General features: G+C 40.3%; 1 protein-coding gene across 2 annotated transcripts in view; it reads right to left on the reverse strand.

Annotated features, from left to right (window-relative positions):
* Positions 1-6,543, reverse strand: part of Rp2 (RP2 activator of ARL3 GTPase) — a 39,480-nt gene extending 32,937 nt beyond the window's left edge. For both annotated transcript variants that reach the window (XM_021153057.2, XM_029473585.2), the window contains exon 1: positions 6,278-6,543. In XM_021153057.2, coding sequence (XP_021008716.1) covers positions 6,278-6,370 — 93 coding nt within the window. In that variant the 5' untranslated portion in view covers positions 6,371-6,543. The remainder of the gene's footprint in view (positions 1-6,277) is intronic.
* Between the last annotated feature and the right edge of the window lie 6,857 nt (positions 6,544-13,400).

Below are 13,400 nucleotides of genomic sequence, written 5' to 3' on the forward strand. Positions count from 1 at the left end.
GTCCATTCTGCATTAAATTTTAGGAGGAAAAAAAGTATTCTCTGATCATGTTCCACTTATCTTTTTGGCACTGATACATTAATCACAGTGGAAGTAGTTAGAGAAAAGTTGAATAGGTAAAGGGAAAAGACCACCAGGATTTGGCTGATTTCTACAAAGCTGAATGGGCAAGAGGAGCAAGGCATGTGTGGGTCTACACTCAAACAAATTAACACACACACACACACACACTACTAGGAGTTAAGATTTCTTGTTGCAAATACCGGCATAAAATCTATGGCTAAATCACTGAGCTGTTATTTTAATAGGTTTGAGTGTGCTGTGGACTTAATATTCGTATCTCCCCCCATTTTTAATGCTACTAGCGATTGAACCCTGGGCCTCGTGTATGCTAGGTAAGTACTCCACCACTGAGCTGTATCTCCAGCCAGTCTCCCCAAATTTCTACTTTGAAGCTCTAGCCTTCAATATGGTGATATTTGGAGGTGAAGCCTTTGGGAAGTAATTAGAGGCCTTCATAATGGGAATACTGACCTTGTAAGATGTGGGAAAAAGAGTGCTGAAGCCGGTGACTACATAAAGGAAAAGTCTTGAAAGGATACAGCAAAAAGACAGCTATCTAAAGCCAAGAAGACAGGCCCACTAGACAGAGATGCTAGAATGTGCTAGCATCTTGATCTTCTGAGTCTTGGGCTCTAGAACTCTGAAAACTAAACTTGCTCTGTAAGCCATCCAGAATGTGGCATTTTGTTATGGCGGCCTGGCCTAACTGGCTTCAACTAAAACGCCCTTCATCTCTATCTTTACCAGCACTTTTTGTGGGATTGAGGGACTTGACTGTGCTTACTTTCTGATGAAATCTTATGAAGTCACCAATCCTGTAGGATTAGAACTCTACACTTATGAACATTATGTAAGCTTTTTTCTTTCTTTAGTGGCTCTAACTTCAAATATAATCATAGAGGATTTAGGCCTTCAAAAATGTTTGACTAATACTCATAACAGCTTCTAATACTGAGGGATTCAATGTAATCTACTATTCTTAGTTTTTCCTAGACATTCCATTTTTACTGGCTTATGAGGATAAATTAATCCTGTAGCTAAAGATTCTATAGTTCGCTTTACAGTATAAAATTACTTGGATTGTCAATCACTATTCAAGGGAGAAATATAGGATATATGTTACTATATTTTCTTGGAAATTCCTAAAAGTTCTTCAAGTCAAAACTTAATAACTAATTTCTAGTTTAGAATAATTTTGTAAAAGTTACTAGTTCTTAAAATGTCTAAAATTACAAGCATAGATAGGTTATAGTCTAAAGTACTTTAACATACGAGCCTTGATGAAATGTACATAGTTTATATCTATATGTATTACCTATAGCCCACACTGGCCTCAAACTTGCTGCATTAGCAGGAGTTGGAATCAACAGTACTATTTAAGTATTATTTCCCTAACAGAAAACAGCAGTGAACATCTTAATTCTTTACTAGGCAGCAAGCAAATTTTCATTTAAATTTAATTTCTGTAGTTAACTTCAGTAATGATATCCTGAGATTTACTAATGGAATCTATTCACATTAATGGAAATCCAGTTTGTAAAAATAAAAAATATTTTTAAAAAGTAGCTTGTAGCAGATATGATTACTTAAGCTTTAAGGTATACATTAAATGTTTTCTCTAAATACATCTAATAAAATACATCTAATGAAGGGTTAGAGAGATGGCTCAGCCAGTAAGAGCACATAGTGTTCTTGCAGAGAACCTGTGTTCTCAGCACTCATGTCAGATGGCTCATAACTGTATGAGACTCCAGCTCCAGAGGATCTGATACCTGTTTCTGCTCTCTATAGGCATTGCTCTCATGTGTACAAACCCATACCAGATTTTCACATACATACATAACTGTAAAATAAAAAACTTAAATATATTTGTAATAAAATATCAAAATTAGAAATCGTTATTTGGGGGGGGAAATCAATTAGACTCAATAAAATCAGAGGTCCTTGGACCTTGAAGTTCAGAATACACATGGAGAGTGCTTGGCTTTCAGCCCTAGTTGAGCTCCCAACTGAATGCCTGTATCAACCTGACAGTCACCTTTGGGGTTAAGCCATCCTGAAGGTAATCCTGGAACCCCTACTCAAGTTGCCACAGTTGATACCATATAGAGACAACCCTGCTTAACCGTACACAAAGCGTATAGTATTGTCCTAAACAAAAGCAGTATTTGCCAGTGTTTTAAGGTATTAAGTTTTAGGATGGTTTAGTTCATGTCAAACGGCAACTAAATTACCTCACATACTTAGATGATGATGAAAATAGCATCTAGCTTCCTATCTACTACAGATACTTCTTTTTAGCAGGTCACCTATCTAAGCTCTGAAGGTTCTACACAGATATCAGTTCCCCATAAAGTCATCCTTTCTATTGATGAACAATTCTCGGAATTAAATTCTCCTATAAGCTGTGCTTGAAATGTCTCTGGAGATGACAATTACTATCTAAGGTCTCTTCTTCAGGGCAAGTCTTTGCCTTGCTAAATTGTGCAGAACTCTTTAGGACTAGCCAACTTTATAACTAAGAAGCTTGATATGCACAAATTGGCTGGTTTACCCAAAGTTGAACAACAGACAGTTGAATTTCTGATCTGAGGCTTTGGCTTTAATAAGCACTATTTTGAATAATCATGAGACAAATGTAGCAGATACAAGTGTGTTCTTCATATTCAAATCACAATTTTCATACCTAGGCCATCATTTGGGAAACTAATTCTTTTTTTTTTTTTTTCTTTTTAAGGAGTCAAGATCTCAGTCTCACAACGACCATACTCACACAGGGCAGCCTGAAACTCAGGAGGCTGGCCCTGTACTCAGAAGCACCAAGCCTCCCAAGTTGCTAGCACGATAGGCTTGCACCACCTTGCCCAGCCAGAGAAACTATTCTTCTTTCCATTATTGAGGAGTATTAGCATGAATAAGTGGAAGTGAAAACTCGCTTTGTGTGCCACTCATCCTCACCTCATTTTTGCCTCAGTATTTCCTGTTTTCACTCCAAAGGGCAAGGAAGATCTTGGAGGGCAGGAATAATAAGTTTGGCTCTTCCTTGGTGTTTGAATACATATACATTGAATAATTTGCTTAACTATTAAATACTGCATATAAATAATAAGAAAAGGCATTTTTTTTCTAAATGATTTAAACAGAGATCTTAGAATCCAAACTATTTCTCATTTCAGGGTAGTTTTTTTTTTTTTTTTTCTTTTTCAAAGTCAGCAGCAATGGAAAATGAATTCCTTTCACTGTTGACTGTAATATGTAAGTTGCCATGACACCACTTAGTCCTCAAACATTCTTTCTAATTGAGACAATTTCTCCTTGCTTCAGTCCCTTAAGGCTGACCCAATTACCCAACACAAAACCCAAAACCCATGGGGTACCCATCAACTCTGATTATACAACCTAAGGAAACTTTAAACACCACTTTTCCAATGGTAAGGAGACTACAGGCAACTCATTAAAAAAAAAAACAAAAACCTCTTACAGGTTGACTAATTGCTTGCTCTAACTTTAAACAGCACAGACTTAGACTCCATGATATTATGAAAACCTGAGACAAACCATTTCTGTTGCTACAGATACAATGTATCTCAGTTATTTCGGTAAGCTGTGTATTTATATTCAATTACTTGTAATGAAACACACACACACACACACACACACACACACACACACACAAAAGTTTCAAGAGATAGCAAGACCAGGCTCAGTAAAAGTACCATTGGAGGGCTAGGGGTATAGATCAGTGGTAGAGTGCCTGCCTAACATTCTGTGTTCTATTCCCAGCACCACAAAAAAGGTTTTAACTTTTATTATACCTATATAATATAGATATAATAATATATTATGGCATCTTGTGTATACTATGTATTATATAGAATATAATTATATATCTAGCTATTATATATATATTTATATATATATATATATATAGGCTTATTGTACATTTCTAATAACAGCTCTTACATCTCTACAACTATAGTACCTAGCAATGCTCTCAAAAAGGGTTCCTTTATTATTATTACACATACATGTCTATGTATGTTTAAGTATACATAAATACAACCTACTGAGTCTGGTTTTGCTGTTTGTATGAATATGGTTTCAAGGCTGACCTCTTTATTGAATAAAAATATTTTAAAACTATAAATGAAAAAAATTAATGTTCCCATTTACACCAGAAAGTTTAATGCGGCTCACATGGTGGGAGAGGCGACACTTAGATATTAGTATCCACTATGCTATTTTTCAATACTTTAACTTAGATAAAGAGCACAAGAAAAAGAAATCACAAAACACATTCATATGAAAGATCCCAACTATCAGGGTGTGGGAACCCAAGCCCATAATCTCAGTACTCAGTATGCTCAGGCAGGTAGATTGCCTGAAATCCAAGACCAGCCTAAGCTACATACCGTTTAACAGGCTAGCCAGAAGTACATATCAAAACATTGTCTCTAGCATAAGTTGGTGATGCATGCTTACAATTCAAGCAATCAAGAGATGGAGGCAGGGGAATCAGACAGATATTCAGGGCTATGCAGAGTTACATGAGACCTTGTCTCTAAATAAAACAAAAAAGATACTGTTGCAAAAATAACATAATAGCAAAACCAGAAGACCCCAATTAATCAGAACTTTGTAAGTAGAAGTTAGCAGAAAGACAATTATTATGGAACAGTGAACCACAGCCAACCAAGACTACTGAAAAGAAAAGCACACTTTTACTTTTAGCCTGACACTTCTAAACAAAATAAAACAAACAAAAACTCTCTCTGCAGCAGGAAGTTCAAGTTTAAAGAGCATTGTTTAGCTAGGGATGCCACTCAGTGGTAGAATGCTTGCCTAGCATGGCTCAATACCCAGCGCTGGGGAGAAAAAATTTAAACAGCATTATTAGAAATCCCAAGGCTTTTGAAAATGAGTACTTCAAAATCCTCCTACCAAATAATTTTGATGGGTACAATCTTCATATAAGACAGAAAATACACCACTTTCCTACATGACAAAATACTGCTATATAAGAGGAACAAAAGGCCACATGGCCTAAGAAAGGTTTCAGAGTCAAAGGCAAAAAGCTGAGCCTGAAAATTCCATCAGCATCTTCCATTTGTTAAAAGACAACATTTTGAAAATGTCATTTATATGAATGCCTAAATTCTGCTGGGGATTTGAAATGATGCAGGATGATTTGTCATACCAAACAAGGATGCAGGATGACTGGTTATAACAAAACAAGACTTACTATAAAGTACTTCTGGTCAAAGTTGTTGCACTAAGCAATAGTTAACTGTTCATGACACCCATTTAAAAGAACAAGCGTTCTTATTTTGTTTGAGAAACCAAACTAATTGATGTCTATTAAGTGTTTTACAAAGCAACTGCACTAAGAAGAAGTGAAGAACTATGTAGAAAGAGGAACCATTGTGAAATGTATGCCTAAGTAAGTGCGTTTTGTGCAAGATTAGGAGACTTTTTCAAACCTTTTGGGATATATATATATATATATATATACATATACATATATGTATATATATGTACATATATATACATATATGTATATATATGTGTATATATATACATATATATACATACATATATATATGGCGTTTTCATTCATATAAAGCTGCAATAGTAAACTACTTCCTGGTTTATGTTGGGTACTTTCACCTTACACAATACATTCCAAGACTGCCTCAATTTTCATTATTCTTTTCTCATAAATGGAAGACGACAATAAAGGTAGACATGAAACAGTCCATTTAATAACTGAGTAACACCAAGAGGCACCAAAAGCGATTTTCAGAGGAGAGCAGACAAAAGAGTAACAGCTTGAGAATACAAACCGCAGAAAAGATGAGAACCAGTCTTGTGTGTGTAATTCGACCACTGGACCAAACCCCTTTGGCCACCGCTGGTGAAATGAGCTGATTGGAGATTCAGCACCTTCCTGGCTCTTTCCCTCCCTGGAGTCCTTTCTAGAATCGGGAGTCAGGGTGCAGAGCCTACAGAGAGGCTCTGGGAGTCTAGTTAGGCTGACCACTAACTCTATGCCTCCTTTGGGCCCTTCACATCCCGCCCCCCAAAGTCGCGCGACTTCAGCTGCCTGTGCGCGCCAGTGAAAGCCAGTTGTGGGCCACCCGCCAAACTGCCCGCTTTCATCTGCTGCAAAGGGCAGCCGAGGAGGGCCCAAAGCAAGGGATCCCCAAAACATCACCTTCTCCCGCTGGTCCCAGCTGTACAGCTTGGGCTGCTCCTCCTCTCCCTCAGCCTTTTCACTCTTCCTCCTCTTAGTGAAGCAGCAGCCCATGGTGCGGCCTAAGGGTCTTGGTAGTGGACCCCACTCGCTCAGACACCTCTCAGAGGGTGGCGGGAAGCCAGGATGACTCGGCCAACAGCTCCCCGGACACCGCCCAGGGGAGCAGCCCGGCCGCCAGCAAGCCTCAGCACTCCCGCCAGGCCCAACACCCTTCTCCGCCCAACCCCCTAGGTCTCCGTGACGACCTATGGCAACCAATAAGCGGGCAGCAGCCTCTGAGCCAATCAAAGCCTCGCAAGCTGCTCTGCTCCTATGAGCTCAGGCCAAAGTATTCATTCACCAATCCTACGTCAGCGGGGGACTGGCCAGCTCAGGTGCTCTCACAGAGGGCCCGGTCCCCAGGTCGGTCCTACTCCACCCCCAGCTTCTCTCCTCTAGTGAACTAGGCTGGGCTAGCTGGCTGCTGTTTGATTAGGCTGAGTACCTTTTCCCGACCTGGTGCTCAAATTTCGAAAGTTTCCAAAATTTAAGCTCTGGAGGGGATGCCATACAGAGTAGTGGACTTGTTTTATGACATAAATTGCAAGGGAAAAAATTCTTGCTGATTTTGTAAAACAAATTTGTGTCCTTCACTCCTCCCTTTCAGTACCTTTCTAGGGAACCCACAAGCTTCTGGTCAAACTGTTCATGTCTGGTGTCTGTGGAGGTCAGGAGAGGGCTCAAATCTCCTGGTTACTAATAGTTGTAAGCCATCAAGCAAGTTCTAGGGAGCGAACCTGGATCCTCTGCAAAAGGAGCAAGTGATCTTAAACACTGAGCCATCTCTCCAATCCTTTGAGGGATGTCTAAAAGCTTCCACTTATTTCTCCAAAATTGGACAAGTATTTAGGATAAAAAACCTAGTATTGTCTCCTTACTAGAAAAGTGAATCTGGGAGCAAAAGGTTATTACAAAAAGGCATGTACCTTTGAATCTCTCAGCTTATGCATCTAATGACAGAAGCACATATTTTTCCAATCTCTTCCAAAAGACAGTAACCCAACTGTAGAGGGTAAGAGAGGCATGTTGACTCACCACAAAGGAACTTTAGGACCTCAAGCAGTGCAAAGTCTAATAGAGGATATAAACCCTATCATATAAACAACCTGATCTGTTCAAAGCAAATGGTACAAAGTTCGCATGAAAATATAAAAATATACATAATCATTAACATTTGTTGTATTTGGGTGGACTTTGAGTACAATGCCCATGCATTGCTTTCATAATAGATAAGTTGATTTCTCTGAGATACAGTATTAAAACATCATGATAAGACATCAAATGCAGACTAGCACTTTCAAATTTGTTTATCTTTTTACATGACCATACCTATCACATTTAATGTGGATTCTAAAAGAGCCTCTGACTTAATTTGGGCATTAAGATTGTTCCTCCTTTCACTTCCTACCCTTTTTGTACAACCAGGAAGAAAGGTACAGTGCTTAAGAATTATAAATGAGCCGGGCGGTGGTGGCGCACGCCTTTAATCCCAGCACTTCGGAGGCAGAGGCAGGTGGATTTCTGAGTTCGAGGCCAGCCTGGTCTACAAAGTGAGTTCCAGGACAGCCAGAGCTATACAGAGAAACCCTGTCTTGAAAAACCAAAAAAAAAAAAAAAAAAAAAAAAAAGAATTATAAATGACCTGAAAGTTAAGCTCCAGGTCTTGGACAATAAAAGCTGTGCATTACTCCCTTTTTCTTCAGTCAGATCAAAGATCTATGTGAGGATAGTTTTGTATTAGAGCCCTGCTGCTAATTTATATTCATAGAATAGCAAAAGTTTGATCACTGCAGAGTGCAGAATAAGAAGCTGAAATCCAGGGATGAATCTGTGGTCACAATGAATGGAAGTGAGCGGGAACTAGAAAAATTCAGATCCTCTGTCCCTCATGGATCATGTTCTTCATGAAGACACAACTCAATAAAACTAATTTTAGAGAAAGAATTTCTAAAACTCATTGCTTTGAGCACACCCTTTTTAAATTATTTGTTTATTTTATGTATGTGTGTACACTGTCACTCTCTTCAGACACAGCAGAAAAGGGCATCAGAGCCCATTACAGATGGTTGTGAACCACCATGTGGTTGCTGGGAATTGAGCTCAAGACCTCTGGGAGAGCAGCCAGTGCTCTTAACTGCTGAGCCATCTCTCCAGCCCTAACTCTTTGCTTTGAAACACATGCTCTTGAGAAACTCAAATCTGAAACAAAATCTAGATCAACCTGTAATTGGTTTTTAGAGATCCTCAAATAAAACTGAAGGCACTTGGTTAACTCTCATGTCACTGTCAGTCTAATCCCAAATCAAATTAAATCAAAATTAAATTGAAATCATATAAATTGTAGCTGGGTGTGGCAATATATTCTCAGCATTTGAGAGTTAGAAGCAGGAGGGAGTTCAAGACTGGCCTGGGCTACTTGAGACACTGTCTCTTCCTTTCCATATAGCCCCCACCAACCCAAGAACAACCAGGATTAAAAAGCTAATACACAAAGATTAGTGATCTGTTTTGCTCTCTTGATCTTTTTGATTCTTCTTCAGAGGTGCTAGGGATTAAACTAAAGCCTTGCACATGTTATACCTACTAGGCAGGTGCTCTATCACCAACATAAATCGCGAATACCTCCCTGTGCCTTTACAAAGTACTTTAAATTTTGAGAAAGGGTCTGGCTAAGTTGCCCATCAACCCAGACAGGCATTAAACTGAGTCCCCCCGCTTTTGCTTCCCAAGTAGCTGGGATTAAAAGTCACCAGGCCTATGTCTCTCTGTCTTTATCTGTCTCTCTGTCTGACTCTGTCTCTGTCTCTGTCTCTGCCTTCTCCATGTCTCTCTTTAGTTCCTTCCAGCATGAATTCCCATGACTTTTTTTGGCAAGCCAGCTCTGTCCTTACTACTAATCAGCATATACATTGCTGCCAACTGCCATTCTATCTTGAGGCCTGACTCTTCTATCCCAGTGTGCAGAATGTACAATGAGCTCCTTATACATTAACTCAGACTCTGAAGGGAGATAATCTGACAATTTTTTTGCCAGTTAATTGTCTATAGACAGATGTGCACATATGTTCTAATTGCTGCAATGGCAGCAATGAGTTCCATACTGTAAAAGTAGGTGGTGAACAAGTCCTACAAAAGTATGTGCTAGACACAGGCATAAGTTCAATTACTTCTGCCTAGGTAGACACTTCCCACCTGTCTTAGTTAGGATTTTACTGTTGTGAACAGGCACTATGACCAAGGCAACTCTTATAAGGACAAATTTATTTGGGGGCTGGATTACAGGTTCAGAGGTTTAGTTCATTATCATCAAGGTGGGAGCATGGCAGGCATAGTGCAGGTAGAGCTGAGAGTTCGACATCTTCAACTGAAGGCTACTAGTGAAAGACTCACTTCCAGGCAGCTAGAATGAGGGTCTTAAAGCCCACACCCACAGTGACACACCTACTCCAACAGGGCCACACCCTCTAGTAGTGCCACTCCCTGAGCCAAACATGTACAAACCATCACATTCCACTCCATGGCCCCCATAGCCTTATTCAAACATATGAGTCTATGGGGGCCATATCTAAACATAGCATAATGCAAAACACATTTAGCCCAACTTCCAAAGTCTCCATAGTTTATAGTAGTATCAATAATGTTAAAAGTCCAAAGTTCAAACTCTCTTCTAAGATTCATCTAATCACTTAACATTCCCAAAGCAAGACAGGAAACCAGCTGGGCAAACTCTAAACTCTGTATCGCCATGTCTGACATCAAAGCAGTCTTCAGATCTCCATCTCCTTTTTCATCTTTGTTGACTGGAACAATTTTTTTTTCTCCTGAGCTGCTTCCACTCCCTGTTAGCAGCTTTCCTCAGCAGATAGCCCAATGCTCTGGCATCTTGAACATCTTGGGGTCTCTAAGGCAACTTCAATGTTACAGCTTCTTGTTTCAATGTCTGGAATCCACACATGATCTTCTGGGCTCCTCCAAAGGGCTGGTGTCACTTCTTCACCTCTGTCCTCTGTAGCACTCTAAGCTCAGGTTGGTCTGCTCCACTGCTGATGCTGTTTTGGTGGTCATCCCATGGTACTGTCATCTCCAATACACTGGGGTCTTCCTCTGCAAATAGACTTCACTAATAGCCTCTCAAAGGCTCTCTTCATGGTGCCAAGCTTCAAATCCTTTGCATGACCTGGGATGTCAACTGAGGCTTCACCTTCACCAATGGCCTTCCATGGCCTCTCACGGTGCCAAGCTTCAGCTGTTCTTCATGATGCCTTCAAAACCAGTACCAAATGGGTGACTCTTACACATTACCAAGTCCAGCTGCTGCAGGAGGTATAACCTTGGCTATCTTTGGAACACAGCTTCTTTGTGCTCTCAGAAAACACTTCCCGAAAGATTTCACCTCAGTGATGTTGGTCTCTTCTTAATCACCACTAATTTCTTAGCTCCAGCTAACCAGCATCATTTGTTCCAGTAGTCCCTTCTATTCTGGACTCTAAAGCCAAAGCCACGTGACCAAAGCTGCCAAGTTCTGCTGCTTGCTGGGGCTGGAACATGGTCCCCTTCTTCTATTACACTATCACCAGCTTTCTGTTTTCCAATTCCTTCACTGCCTAAGCTTGACTGTCCTGGAACTTGGAATTCAGAGATCTGCATGTCTATCTCCTAAGTACTGTGTGGTCCACCAAGCCTAGTGTACTGGTTAGTTTTGTGTCAACTTGACACAGCTGGAGTTATCACAGAGAAAGGACCTTCAGTTGAGGAAATGCCTCCATGAGATCCAATTGTAAGGCATTTTCTCAATTAGTGATCAAGGGGGAAAGGCCCCTTGTGGGTGGTGCCATCTCTGGGCTGGTCGTTTGGGTTCTATAAGAGAGCAGGCTGAACAAGCCAGGGGAGGCAAGCCAGTGAAGAACATCCCTCCATGGCCTCTGCATCAGCTCCTGCTTCCTGACCTGCTTGAGTTCCAGTCCTGACTTCCTTTGGTGATGAACAGCAGTATGGAAGTGTAAGCCGAATAAACCCTTTCCTCCCCAACTTGCTTCTTGGTCATGATGTTTGTGCAGGAATAGAAACCCTGACTAAGACACCTGGATTTAAGTTTTCCTTCATGTAGAACATTCTCTAGGCTGGCCTTCAACTCAGAGATCTTCTTGTCTTTGCACCCAAGGATTAAAAGCTTGTACTACCATGCCTGGACCTAAACTTTTAGCTGGGTGATATCCTGCCCCAATGTCACTACTCCCTTAATTCACTTTAATATCATTAAACACAGGATTCAGCTCCTGGTGGCCCTTTAATATCATATATTTTAATATTTTTCCTTTTTAACCTTGCTATGCTTGTTTAAAATGTTCTTCATGAGACTTAACCAGATAACAAAGTCTATGATGGGTGTTTCTGAGACTTCCTTTGTCGATGTAATTAATCTGAGTCTCTTCACCTTAGCCTCAGGCAGACTCCTCAGACAAGGGCAAAAAGCAGCCACATTCTTCACTAAAACACCACAAAAACAGTCTTTATGGCACATTCTGAAATTCTTCTCTGAAACCTCTTGGGCCAGGCCTGCACAATTCAAATTACACTCAGTCTTTCATATTCCTACTAGGATAGCCCATTAAGCCCCATTTAAAGTTTTCCACTGCTTTCCAAACTCAAAGTCCCAAAATCCAGGTTCTTCCAAACAAAAGCATGGTCACAGCAATACCCTATCACAGCAATCAATACCCTAGTCCCTGATACCAACTTCTGTCTTAGTTAGGATTTTACTGCTGTGAACAGACACCATGACCAAGACATTTAGTTGGGGGGTGGGGGGAGTAGCTTACAGGTTCAGAGGTTCAGTCCATTATCACCAAAGCAGGAAGCATAGCAGCATTCAGGCAGTCATAGTGCAAGAGGATCTGAGAATTCTACATCTTCATCTGAAGGCTGCTAGTGGAAGACTCACTTCCAGGCAGCTAGGATGAGGGTCTTAAAGCCCACACCCACAGTGACACACCTACTCCAACAGGGTCACACCTCCTAATAGTGCCACTCCCTGGGCCAAGTATATACAAACCATCACACCACCATTTACACTCCTGTTTTTTTTTTTTTTTAATTCCCTCCCAATACCACCTTCTCAACCCCCTCCTGTTATTTCTTTCTGTGGAAAGCTTCCTTTCGTGTTTAGTTTTATACACATTGTCTGTCTTAGAATGTTGAGTTGAGGCTTTATGTCTGACCACAAGTTTGAGAGATAGTTCTGGTTCTCCTATGTCTTGACCATAGACACATAGTTACTTCTCAGAAGACAGTCTTGAAGCCACATATTTTTACAGCATAAATAAATCAATACCACTAGCAATGTTAGCTAGAAAATTCCCCATGTTGACCAGACATGCCTTTGTTCACTCTGCACTCTCCTGAGGGGATACACAGAGGAAAAAGGAGGAACAGCAGCAGTTCAGTTATCTATTGGTGCACAGTGAACCAGCTGAAACATAATGACTTTAAAATGCTAAATTTACTCATGAATCTGCATTTAGGCAGGAATTGACAGCAGCAACTCAACTTTGAGCCACAGTACATCTATAGCATAAGCTTGGCTAGCTCTACTAGAAGGCTGATCAGGAATCCCTCTATATGAAATCTCAGGAATTCTCTTCACCATGTCTTCAGCATACAGTTAATTGGACTCCATATGTGGTACTCAGGCTCCAACAGTGAGTGTTCCAAAGACCAAAACAAATGCCACAAGGCCATGAATAGCATTACCTCAGAAGCCACAGGTCACTTCCACTGCATTCTATTGGCCATCTTTAGATGCCCACTGTGACTCACAGACTAAACAAGAGCAGTAAGTACTGTAAAGTATAGATCTTTTAGGTGTCACCTCAGAGTTAATACAAAATATTGAAGAAGTGGATTAGAGCATTTCAGAACAAAACTTGCACATGCAGGTGATTTTTAGAGCCAATATTTCTTTTCATACTTTCTCAAACAGTTGTTTTGGATCCTCTTTTACTTCCAATTATTTTTAAAAGCATTTCTCTCCTCTTGGTTGTGC

The sequence above is a fragment of the Mus caroli genome, unplaced genomic scaffold (genome assembly GCF_978045245.1).
Source record: "Mus caroli unplaced genomic scaffold, Mus_caroli_1 scaffold_5, whole genome shotgun sequence".
Classification (NCBI taxonomy): Eukaryota; Metazoa; Chordata; class Mammalia; order Rodentia; family Muridae; genus Mus; species Mus caroli.